Source organism: Acromyrmex echinatior, chromosome 18 (genome assembly GCF_024713525.1).
Source record: "Acromyrmex echinatior isolate Ae372 chromosome 18, ASM2471352v2, whole genome shotgun sequence".
NCBI lineage: Eukaryota > Metazoa > Arthropoda > Insecta > Hymenoptera > Formicidae > Acromyrmex > Acromyrmex echinatior.
The window spans coordinates 1,704,904-1,717,384 of record NC_141869.1 but is presented as its reverse complement, the minus strand read 5'-3'; the positions used below and the strand labels follow the sequence as shown (position 1 = coordinate 1,717,384).

The 12,481-nt window shown below is 36.0% G+C and overlaps 2 protein-coding genes across 3 annotated transcripts; one reads left to right on the top strand and one right to left on the bottom strand.

The window, feature by feature from the left end:
* Positions 1-399: 399 nt before the first annotated feature.
* Coq6 (ubiquinone biosynthesis protein COQ6, mitochondrial) lies at positions 400-12,349 on the bottom strand. The gene is made up of 8 exons (XM_011058949.2): positions 11,889-12,349; positions 11,171-11,361; positions 10,688-10,927; positions 5,112-5,219; positions 4,927-4,989; positions 3,072-3,382; positions 2,691-2,973; positions 400-2,598 (listed from the first exon to the last, which is right to left on the bottom strand). Exons 1-8 carry the CDS (start codon positions 12,202-12,204, stop codon positions 2,560-2,562), a joined length of 1,551 nt encoding a protein of 516 aa, XP_011057251.2. The 5' UTR covers positions 12,205-12,349; the 3' UTR covers positions 400-2,559.
* On the top strand, positions 4,909-10,654 carry LOC105147732 (transient receptor potential channel pyrexia-like). 2 transcript variants are annotated; one of them, XM_011058948.2, is made up of 7 exons: positions 4,909-5,047; positions 5,421-6,629; positions 6,693-6,991; positions 7,076-7,258; positions 7,430-7,715; positions 7,954-8,331; positions 8,618-10,654. In XM_011058948.2, the coding sequence occupies exons 2-7, from the start codon at positions 6,504-6,506 to the stop codon at positions 10,169-10,171; spliced, it is 2,826 nt and encodes a 941-aa protein (XP_011057250.2). In that variant the 5' UTR covers positions 4,909-5,047; positions 5,421-6,503; the 3' UTR covers positions 10,172-10,654. The 2 variants fall into 2 exon arrangements, with proteins under 2 accessions (XP_011057250.2, XP_087271865.1); XM_087415739.1 differs by having other exon boundaries at positions 4,944-5,080.
* Positions 12,350-12,481: the final 132 nt, after the last annotated feature.

The window sequence follows — 12,481 nt, the reverse complement described above, 5'->3', positions numbered from 1 at the left end:
TATTTTTGCAAATTATGTTATTATTAGGTGTTGGAATTAATTCGTAGCGTTTTTTAATGAAAGAATGTTATTTATTTCACATGAGCATTAAAAAATACATTAATGAAAGTACTTCCCATCACTTGTAAAACGCTACGAATTAATTCCAACACCTAATATATTACAATATTATACAATAATATAATATATATTATGTATATAATATTATATTATTTTATAACACATTTTTAATTGTTAGTTAAAAGTATGTAATATAATAACGTAACATAATCTTAGAGTTTGAAAAAAAGATTAACTTTTAAATTTAAAAATTCGTTTGATTAATTACGATAAAATAAACTAATTATAATATAAAATAAACAACTTTCAAGGCTTTAAGTTATTTGTTTCGACTTCCTCTTTGCCATAATATAACATTCGTTTTATTTTTCTTTTTATAAGAGTTAGAAAGATTCCCGATCTATTTAAGGATCACAGTATCACGAATATTCGTTCCGAATTACACATGAACGCATCAGACGCATCAACTGTCTCAAGTCAAAAGAGAAGCAGTTAATGCGCTGGGAGTACTAAAAATTCCCCAATCTGGGGAATTAGTAGCACTTTCGAAACACTTTCGAAGCGCGCAATAGCTAATTTGAAACGACTTTCTGTGCGCTTCATGCGAAATTCGGAATGCACTCTAAGTTTTATTGAAAATCTTAAAAACTATATTACAAAATGCCATTTCATATATAAGTACAAGAAGAATATTAAAATAATAACGTATAATTACATATATAATGTACACAATTGTACATAATTACATATAATTTTTTGTAATTTCATTTACTCCAATTATTGGCACAATTTGTCTTCATATTATTATAACAAAACAATTAACTTTTATCAAAGGAATCATAGAGGCAACAACATAGAATGCATGTATAAATATACAGTTTCTTTGGAAGCGTAATTTTCGATTTTTATAAGTAAAATTGGAAATGTAATCGGCTAGAAGAAGAAGAAATATAGTTTTCCAAACAGTTTTCCAAAGAGAGTGTAGAAACCCTGTAATAATTTTTATAAAAATAAAGATGTTGGAAAATTTTGAAATATGTGTTTCGATATTCCAAAAAAGTTACTTTTTAATATGTATGCTTATCACAGATGCGTGAGGACGCGAGAGATGATCGTGGGTAATACCAAGTAATGCTAAATGCATGAAATTTTCACTTTTAACTGTTATTTTGAATTGTTAGTAGAGACTTAAAATTGTCAGCATCTTGATCACCATTAAAAAGTCTTTCAAATAAGCCTCCTAATATCATTTAAAATTTTCATCACCTCTTCCGCCCTCGCGCACCTAGGAAATGTGATTAGCACTCGTGCAAAAGGTAGCTTTTTTTGAAATATTGGAGCACGTGTTTCACCGTTTTCTGGTATTCTCTTTTTTTACAAAAATTATTACAGAATTTCCACGTCCTTTGGAAACCCCATATATGCGTACAAATATGTTAACAGGAAATTTAAATATAAAAAAATACAATACAATACAATACAATAAGAGCATATACACAGCGCGAATTTTTATATAATTTAAAAAAATTTTACATAGAATATAAATGTACAATAATTGTCTATACCATATTATTTGAATTCGTACGTTTGGATTTTTCTTCAAACAATCATCAGCGAATCCGTAAATACAGTCGTGGATGTCTTTACAATGTTCTCATGATAATGTTGTAATTCCTATCTATTGGTTGTCAGACAATTCATTAGTTGTCTGACTCTCGTTGGGATAATACATGTCAAAAAAATTTTTATATTGTGTAATGTGACAAAACTAAATATTATATTTTTTGTTATCGTTCCTCGTACTTGATTTCCTACATTTTGAATAACGAATTGTAATCTGTGAGGTTAGTCACTTGGCTTTTTAACGAAGAGACTTACGACTATTCCCCAACAGAAAGTAGGGTAATGCTCATCCTCAGTCATAGATAGGAATTCCAATCATTATCATTGTAAAGACATCTATGACTGTATCTATGGATTCGCTATATACATTTATATTCTATGTAAATTTTTTTATATAGAAATTCGCGCACCAATTTTCGCGCTATGTATATGCTCTTATTGTCCATGTATTGTATTGTATTTTTTAATTTTGAGAGCCCGATTAATATTCATATTTTAAACTTAAATATGTTTTAGAGGAAAATATGTTTCTTCTAAAGGAAAAAAAGATTGCATGTGGAGAGATTGTCAGAAAATCTAAAATTAAGAAAAATTTAATATAATTATCTTGGAGCGTCCATAAACTAATTACGAACCTGTACCTATGCCTGGTCAAGGACTCGCTATAAATGCTTTGAAGCGTTTGATGGACCAATTAGAAGAAAGAATTTTACAAATTGACCAATTAAAAAATGCTTCAAAGCATTGTAGCATCGCGTTAACCGTACCTTATTTGCCACTTCTGACGATATATATGTATGATACAGAGAATAAATTAACCATCCTTTACACTATTTACATTCTGTACATTCTAGTCTCCAGTATGATCAGCATTTTTTAAATATTATTTCCTGCAGCCTGTTGCATAAAAAGTTTCTAAAAAGAAAAATCGCATTTTGATTAATATCGAACGAAAAATAATACTTCTTTCTTCAAAAAAATGTATGTCAATGCGACATTCTCTTTACCTTGATTGGCGGGAGAGCGTTTACTAATTGCAAACCCAGACTTCTACCAAGAACAATGGGTGCCGCGGTGTGTTGATAGAACCGATGAAGTCCATCGATGGCGAGCATCATTGGTACATTGTGACGTTGCCTCAGCGTCTCGTATGTCCGCAAATAGAACATATCATTGAGATGACTGCCGTTCACGTTAGCCTCGGCGAGGATTTGCGTCAGCTCTGCCACATCGCCGAAACCTAGATTCACACCTTGACCTGCCAAAGGATGGACTCGATGTGCAGCATCCCTTTAAAACGCGTAGAATATTAAAAAAAAATAAGCTATACATAATTAAAATCTCAATATAAAAATTTCAGTTTGGCAAATTAGATAAAATTTTCTTACCCGATCAACACCGCGCCTGACTGAACATACGACGAGGCATGACCAAAACCTAAAGGAAATGCTGCCCGCGATCCCTCGACAATTGCCTTTACGGAGGGTGGCATTTGCCTGGATGTATTGATCTTTAAGGCAAGTCTTGTAAGCAACCAGTGAAATCCTTGCATCCCGCTTTCGACAATGCTGCTCTTCGGATAAATTCGCCACAGCGCCTCATTTATTCGGTCGACAAATTCTTCCTCCGAGATATTCAATAGTTCCTTTGCTTTCTCTTTCGTTACGGACCATATGAGTGAACTGAGAGAATCTGTCAACTATTAGAGAACAGTAATATATAGAAATAATTAATTTAATTAATTTACTTTATTGCAAAGCTCTATAAAAAGACTATGTTAACAGAGTAATAGATATAAAAGATACAATAGACTAATAGCTTGCAAATGGTGTCAGCAAAACTGCTGTTACAAAGCCTACCAACGACTGAAACCCAGAATTAAAATAAAGATGCAATAAGTGGTGAAAACAATAGTTACAATCATATACACACACCCGTTACATCAGTTTTGTTTAAAAACTGTGAATGACCCGATGAAGCGTGAGGCAGCGGAACGGAAGGAGGACAGAGAGGGAGAGGTTTTTATTGATACAGGAAGAGAATTAAAATATTTGACCGAGGTGTAGAAGAAAGCGGAACTTAGTAGAACGATGTATGAGGAAGGATAAGTAATCTTGATATCTAGTGACAAGCGTGTTAATAGAATGGAATGAAGCTCAGAGTTCAATTGAAAGAGGCGTCGCAGATATAGAAAAGTATTGGAGCGAAAGAGAGAGAATACAAGACAGCACAAGTGGTATATAAAACATTGCCACATCCTAAATCAGCCAGATCTCTAATAATATGTGGATATATGGTCATATTTATGGACGCAATACGAGAAGCGGAGGCAAGAATTTTGGATACGCTGTACATGATTTAGCAATTAAATTAAGAGTTGGAATATAGACGACATCGCGTAATTAAATAAAGAAATAATGTTTCGTTAAAGAAGTAGTTTCGCGTAAAGAAATAGAGTTTGAATTGAAAAGTGAGAAGTTTTTGAGAGCAGGAAAGGATGTCGTGAAGGGGATAAAGAAAACGTAAAACAGAACAGGCTGCTTCAGCATCAAGTGTGAAAGGATTTAAAAAGAATTACGTCATCTGCATACATAAAGAGCTCGGAGGACAGAGAAACATTAGATAAATCAGAGACAAAAATACTATTAGGTGTTGGAATTAATTCGTAGCGTTTTTTAATGAAAGAATGTTATTTATTTCATATGAGCATTAAAAAATACATTAATGAAAGTACTTCCCATCACTTGTAAAACGCTACGAATTAATTCCAACACCTAATAAAAAGTAAAGGACCTAGAATGGAATCCTGGGGAATCATCAGAGAGAACAGTACGAGGAGAGGAGAAAAGAGGAAAAGGATTATATATGAGGATATGCTGCGTGAGATTTGTAAGAAACGAGCAGAAGAGTAGATTACCAGAAATAGTAATATAGAATGATATTGAATCGATCTATTAATTTTCTTTTGGTCCTCAAATTTGTTCAATTAAATTAAATTACTTAAAATGTCTGACTTGATGTGTCAAACATTGCGTATATTCATTTTCTAAATCTATTAATTATTCTTGAAATTATTCTTAAATGACGAGCATAACGTTATATTAGAGAATAATGTTACATTTCATTTGACTTGGTTGTATTTCCACGATATTTTCCAGGCATTAGTCTTTAGGAGTATTTTAGACTTTGACGTTGTTCACGCGAAGAAACGAATTAATAGAAATACGAAAACTGAGAAGTTACCGGAAGCAAGGCGATGGGTCCCGTTGGAAGAAATCTTTGCCAAGCCACGATGTTCTCCATGGGCTGAAATCGATTAACGACATGTGTTATAACTCAATAGCTCATAGATATCTTCTTAAACGTGAGAAACAGCTATATCTCTTGTTTGTTTTATGTACGATATTACATATTTTCGAGAGAATTACCTCAGACAGCTTAACAGTCGCAACGATGCCCAATTGATTGTACTGCCAGTTGAGATAAATCACACCCATCGCCTTCCTCACCAGGGAGTTAACGCCATCGGCACCCACCTGGAACGCATCAAAACACTTTATTTATTCTGGCTCCTTGTGCTTGACGATAACAACATTTTAAAAGTAAAATTATAAGCGTTGTTATAAGGGGAATTATTGAATTAAAACGAAGATAGTGCGAATAATTGGCGCGTTGCGACAGTCAAACATATTGAAAATTTACAAGCATGTACGAAAATAACGTCAGTTCTGTTTCAGATTTCAGCGGAGATCATCAGAGATTATCTGCGCAGGATGGTTAACATCTTATATTAACATCGTAAATGCTATTTCGTTTATACACAAATCTGTAGACATGTTCGCAAAAAATATTGTTTATATTCTGATACTTAACAGTACAATATTTCAGAAAGTCACATTCAAAACTTCACAATTATTTAAAATAAATTATAATGTTAGTTTCCATCATAAAAAATAATGTACTTTTTATATTATATATTTATTTTCTTCAATCTGCTTATATTTTCTTTATTTTCTTTGAAAATTGAAATAATTGCAAGCCGGCTGTAATCGTCATTTGTATTAAACTATAATAAAGAAGCTGTTAAAACATACTCTCTCAAATTTTAATTAAAAATTAATTGTAAGAAAAAGAAAGTATGTATCAGGATAATAATTTTGTTAAATAATATTGCTGACACATCGACTGAATTCTGTTAAAAGTATTTACGCGTGAAATGACTGGCGTTAATTGATAATACAATCATTTCCGGCATCGTGCTGAGAAAGAGTGATAGGGAAGGAGTTTGCGGTTGGGAATTTTTTTCTTTTCCTTTTTTGTCACTGAAACATGCCGGATTTACGCAAGGAGTGAGGGAGAACCGTGAGAGATTAATAGAAGCTAAATATATAACACTGTTTTATAAACACATGTGGGTATCCTGAGATATACAAAGATCCGGAATAGTCGAATAAATGTTCAGTATTAGCGAGTGAGAGCTAGAGTTGAGAGACGATGAAGGCGCATTAAGAAAACTATCCATTCTACAATGTTAAAACGACTGCTCATCAAACGACTGATCTAATGAGATTTTTTACTGATATTTATATTAATCATCTTGTTAATACTTGTTTGATTGAGAACATCATCGATCTAATCGTGATAAATGTATTATTGTATGGAAATGTGTGCTGTTATCATTGCGTAGCCACAAGAATGACACTTAGTTAAAGATAAGAAACTTTCCATTCTTTATACGCTACATGATTACACTAACAAAATGTCTATAGTAATCATTCATGTAGAGTTAGACAAATTTCTTTAAGAATCTAAAGAAGGACATGATTATGTCGATTCTTGGTAAGAAGAACTTTTTTGAAAGACTCTCCGGCAGTCATTTGACGCGAGAGGCGCCGAGAATAGAAACTACCAATAACGGAATGCCGTCTGTTGTGATCAGCAATAAGGTCAGTGAATGAAAAATGTGATCAATTATCGATGTTTCCTTAACGTTCGTGTGCCGAATTTAGGAAGAACTCGACGATATTTGGATGAATGAGATTGACAGTGGCAGTATCTCTTCCGAGAACAGCTCGGATTCTGTCACCTGTCACATATCAACGCCGATGACGCAAGAGCAACTCTGGAGCAAAGAGGAAGTCGAAATAGCACTATCAAATCTTCCAGGGGGCGAAGCTGCTCTTTCCCTGATCCCTACTCTTCAAAATGATACTCTGCAAAAGGCTTTAGAGGAATTCCAATGCTTGACTCTCAACGAAATTATGGACTGTAATCATCGAAAGATCACACTGCCTACGTTTGCGAACGGGTAATGGCAATAATAGTTGCACATCTACAGTTCAATCTTACAGGTAAAAGTGAGAAATAAGAATAAGCTTATCTGTGTTTACAGGTTTATGCGAAAGGCTGTATTAGATAGCGAAAATGGAGCAGCGGCTGCCGCGACTCCGGGTCAGTTACTTGCAGGATGGCCAGATACGTGTCTGTTGATTTCTAGCTGGTTGGGTCACGTGGAGATCGCCAAGGCTTTGCTAGACAAAGGTGCGCCAGTTTCTACGAGTGACTGCGATGGAAGGTATATATGTATATAAAACTATAATTTGCGATGGACAGAATTACTATCCAGAATCATGTTATTTATTATGTACCTCGAAAGTTATCTGATTCCATCACAGTGAACCATAAGATATCTCCAATCAATTGAGCTTTATAGTTTCAATTAATTCTCAAAAACTTTATATCCTAGAACACCATTGCATCTGGCAGCTTGTTCCACGTCCGTAAAACTCGTGGAGGAGTTACTGAAGCACGGTGCTGATCCATGCAAATGGGATCTCGGAAAGAAATGCACCCCGTTACATTGTGCTGCAGCGGCAAGTTGCGTCGCTACCGTCAAATCCCTGATCAAATCGGGCGCAAATGTAGACGCCGGATTATCCGGCAAAAGTCCGCTTCATTATGCCGTGTTAAACAACGCTGGAGATTGTGTCGAGGCTCTACTACAAGCAGGTGCTTGTCCCAATAATCCACAGGTGCTCCTTTACCATGACCAACTCAAACATGAATTTGGTGGGGAAGTGATGCTTAAACAGAAATCTTTTAAAAGAAATTTGATCTGATAAGTTGAAATTTGATAATATATACAGAAAGTAACGTCTAAAATCTTTAACGTCGATTATGGATCAGATATTATTTTCCCACCAAATTAACCGCATCTCTTCGAGATTCAAGTGAAGATTTCTTCAGTGAATTAATATGATTTGTTAACAGGTTTACACAGAGACACCTCTGCACGTAGCGACTAGTTTAGGCAATGTGCGTTGCACCAAACTACTATTGAATCATGGAGCGGATGTGAGAGTGCAACTGGGAATCGCGAGATCGACACCTCTGCATCTGGCAGCCGAAGAGGGGAGTGTGGAGTGTACTAAGCTGTTGCTGAATGCCGGTGCGGCCTGGGAAGCAAAGAATTCGCGCGGTCAGACGGCGATGCATCTTGCAGCGCTTGCTCAATCTATAGAAACGTTAGATGTATTAATAAATGCCGGTGCGAAAGTCAACGAGGAGGACGACGATGGGCGAACTCCTCTACATGCTGCAGTTGCAAAAGCCTTGAGGAGTGGTGAACTAGTCAAGACTTTAATACAGGTTCATAGTTCGCTCATATATTATACTTCAGGAATAGTCACCTGGAATGTTTTTATATCCCAGCAACGAAAAAATGTTGTAAAATATTATTTTGTCTAGATATAAATGGACATTGTTTAATATATTTTCTTTCTATAATAATTTCTTTTTATAATAACTGTTCTCTACAAATTTAACACCCTAGGTGACCGTTCACATTCAAAAAAATCAGGTGACTATTTCCAGTTTGAGAAAGATTTTTCTAACAACACAGAGAGATACAATAAGATGTTTTTTTCTTTAAAAGGCAGGTGCTTCAGTCAACAAGGCGGACAAATTCGGCTACACGCCATTGCACATCGCGGCCTTGAACGAGAGCTCGCCTACGGTGATGCTGCTACTGTCGAAGGGCGCCGATATGACGGCACGCACCAAGGGCGGCGTTACAGCTCTTAGCTTTATTATACGTCGCACTCCAGATGTATTACCACTCTTTGTGGCACGCTTCGATCAGGCGATTTCGCTGCACGATCATGAACTGGGCGACGTAGACTGCGAGTTACGACTGGACTTCCGGCCGTTGGTGCCAGGCGGTCGTGGTGAGACGGATCTGATGCTCTGTCTGGTAGAAGTTGGTCAGGGTCACGTGCTAAAGCATCCGTTGTGTGAGAGTTTCCTTTACCTCAAGTGGCTGCGTATCCGCAAGTTCTTCTTGCTCAGCCTGATGTTTCACTCGATCTTCGTTGCTCTCTTCACTGGTTATGTTGGAGCAACGTATCTCTGGCACGTGAAACGGCTCAGCAATGGCCTTCTCTGGCCAGTACTGGGCTTCACCTGTGTGCTTGCAGGCAAGGAATTTTTTCAAGTCGCTCATGGTATCTACTGCTACGCCAAACGCTGGGAGAATTGGCTGCAATGGAGCGTGATCATGGCATCCGGCATTATCCTAATTCCGTCAGCCTATACTTGGCAGCATCACGTTGCCGCTCTGGGTGTCCTACTGGTCTGGATCGAGTTAATGATAGTGGTCGGTCGCTTTCCTATGTTTGGCATCTATGTACAGATGTTCACTCAAGTGTCCATCAACTTCTTCAAGTTTCTCGCAGCCTACATTTGCCTCATAGTCGGCTTCTCTCTTGGCTTTAGCGTGCTACATAAGAACTACAAGTCCTTCGCTGATCCATTGGTCAGTCTACTCAAGACGATGATCATGATGTCGGGCGAGCTCGAGTTCGAGGATGTCTTCTTCGACGAAAAAGCCCCGCTCCAATATCCCGGTACAGCCCATTTGATGCTTCTCAGCTTCGTTATTCTAGTGACAGTGATTCTGACGAATCTGATGGTTGGTCTAGCCGTATCGGATATTCAAGAACTGCGCAGATGCGCTGGCCTTGATAGACTAGTGCGCCGTGCTGAGCTAGTGGCTCATCTCGAGAATATGCTATTCTCCAAACTTCTGGATCGGGCTCCGGCATGGAGCATAATACAGGCATGCAGGAGAGGCGCTCTGCTATTACATCCACCGTATCATTGCGCCTTGCACATTCGACCGAATGATCCACGTGAAAAACGTTTACCGCGAGATCTCATCCGGGCAATATATCGCTTAGTCAGTGAGAGGAAAACGCGGCGGACAACATATAGAGGCAGTGTGCCACCGTTACCACGAAATGCGAATGCTACGGTGGAGTCGAGCCACACAAGGCTCAGTAGGATGTACAGCAACGAGAGCAACCAGCAACAGCTAAATGAACTGGCAGCCGAATTGAAGAGATGCTCGTATAACATCAGCAATAAGCTGGACAGTTTGATCAACAAAGTGGAAAGTATTGTTAAGGACTTGGACATGTCGCCTAATTAGGCTACGTTCGGAAACATCATTCAAGCCCCTATATATTTTATTTTTGTTGTTTACTGAATGTTAAACAAGGATAAAATGATATACGGAACTACTTGCATGGTATTTTGCAAATGTACCTCTATTGTTTCATTGAATTGAAAAATGATTTAAACAATTAAGAAAAAACTATAAGAATTATGAAAATAACTATGAAAAGTCTATAAGAACAAGTGTCTCAAAAAGAAAATATGAACTTAAGACAAAAGAGACATAAATTATGAAAAGCCTAATAATGACAATAAAAATACGAATGTAACAAATCTCATTTTCGATTATGACAATCTACACACACACACACACACACACACACACACACACACACACACGCACGCACACGCACGCACGCACACACACACGTATGTATGTATGTATGTGTGTGTGTGTGTGTGTGTGTGTGTGTGTGTGTGTGTGTGTGTGTGTGTGTATATATATATATCCTTCGCAATTTATATACATTTAACATAACTTGGTGCTCACCAGTAACCTAGTCCTGTACTGTTCTCCAGACTGCAGCTGTATAGTAACGAATTCTATTCCCGTCTTCAGAAGTTTTACATCGGCGACTTTAGAATTGTAAATCAAAGTAACATTTTCTTTCTTAGAAAGCTGCTTGTTGATCGCGTGCAGCAACAGGTCATTCTCGATTACATAGGCCAATTCTTTACACGAGAAATCCTCGTTGAATGTTATTACAGCATCGGAACATGCCTCCCATACCTATTAAAAAATTATATATAAATATATCATAGGAATTAATTTTATAAACTAAAAGAATATAAACTAATAAAAATCAAGACTCAAAGATTACGTTTTTAATCATAACGTTTTCAGTGTAATAACTATTAGTTATGCAATTTATCAATTGTTGCAAATAGAAACTGTTTTATATAATGTCACTTACTTGCTTGATAATATAATTAATTCTAAAATAGCAAAACAGAAATTTAAAGGACTAGTTACCTGCATTTTCTGTACTGGAGAATATCGGATTGCCTCTATATGTTTCCATGCTCCTATGCTGGATAATAAAGTACGGGTTTGTTGATTCAATGCAACAACTCGATTGGAGTATTTCTCCTGTGGTGTGTATTCCTGTTTAGCATTATTTTCTAAAAGTAAGATCTTCTTGTCTGCCAATCTCCGATTGTTCGCTGAAATTAAACACATACTTGCAAAACATGCTCCATATATCATAAATGTAAATAGTATAATAACAAAGCTAAAAGAACAGATTATGCATTTTGAGAGAAATATATTCAAAATCTTTTGTCTCAAAATATTGAAAAAAAATTGCAATTCAATTAAACGCTAATTTTGGTATATGTAGTATTTATATCATACATTTTATAATAAATAAATAATTTTATTTTATTATTTAATTTTATTAACCTAAAAAAAACGTTTTTAAGAACAAAGTTAAATCGTCAAAAATTTATCGGTTAAAAATATAATAAAATAATTCTTGAGAAATCTTCAATTAAAATAAAAATAGTTTAAGAAATTTTATGATAAATAATATAATCATTAAATATTTAATTTTATATTTAAATCATCCCCACATCTTACTTTTAAATATTAAAAACGTCTTAAATAATTTTTGTAAGTTTCCAAATAAATTTCCTTTCTCGAACATCTGTTATTATTTATTTACAAATAATAGTGTGGATAAAAAGCTAACCTATGGCGCACGCCAACGTCGTACCGACCATGCCGCCTCCGGCGATGATGATATCATAGGTCTTTTCATTTTCTGCGGTGGTTGAGTAGCTCTTCTTCGAGACGACGGTCGTGCCGGGGATGACACGTTCGCAATTTCGCGACAACGACGCGAGGACAAGCCGGCACGTTGACATACCTACCTTGATAGTCGCCATTTTACACTGACAATAAGTGCGACAGCGCGCGACTCGATCAACAGGAATTAGAAAGGAGGAAATGAAAAGTCTCTGTTTTTGTAAAATATGCGCCAACAGGCCGATTTGTTGTTCAATCATTCTCTTTGATTCTCATTATGTAGCATCATTTAGCCTTATCGCATGGTGATAAGATTAATCGTAGTATTTTTTTCACATTTTGTCCATACGAAGTGTAGAAAGCATAAAAAATGATTTACATGAACTTGTACATATATCGGAATGTATTTTCGAGAGACAAATGCCTATATTCAGGATTAAAAGACTTCAACTCCAAAGAAGATTAATAAACCTTGATCTATAGTTAATTTCTTCTAATTAAAGATAATTAATTTTAAATGAAGAGAATTAAACTTCT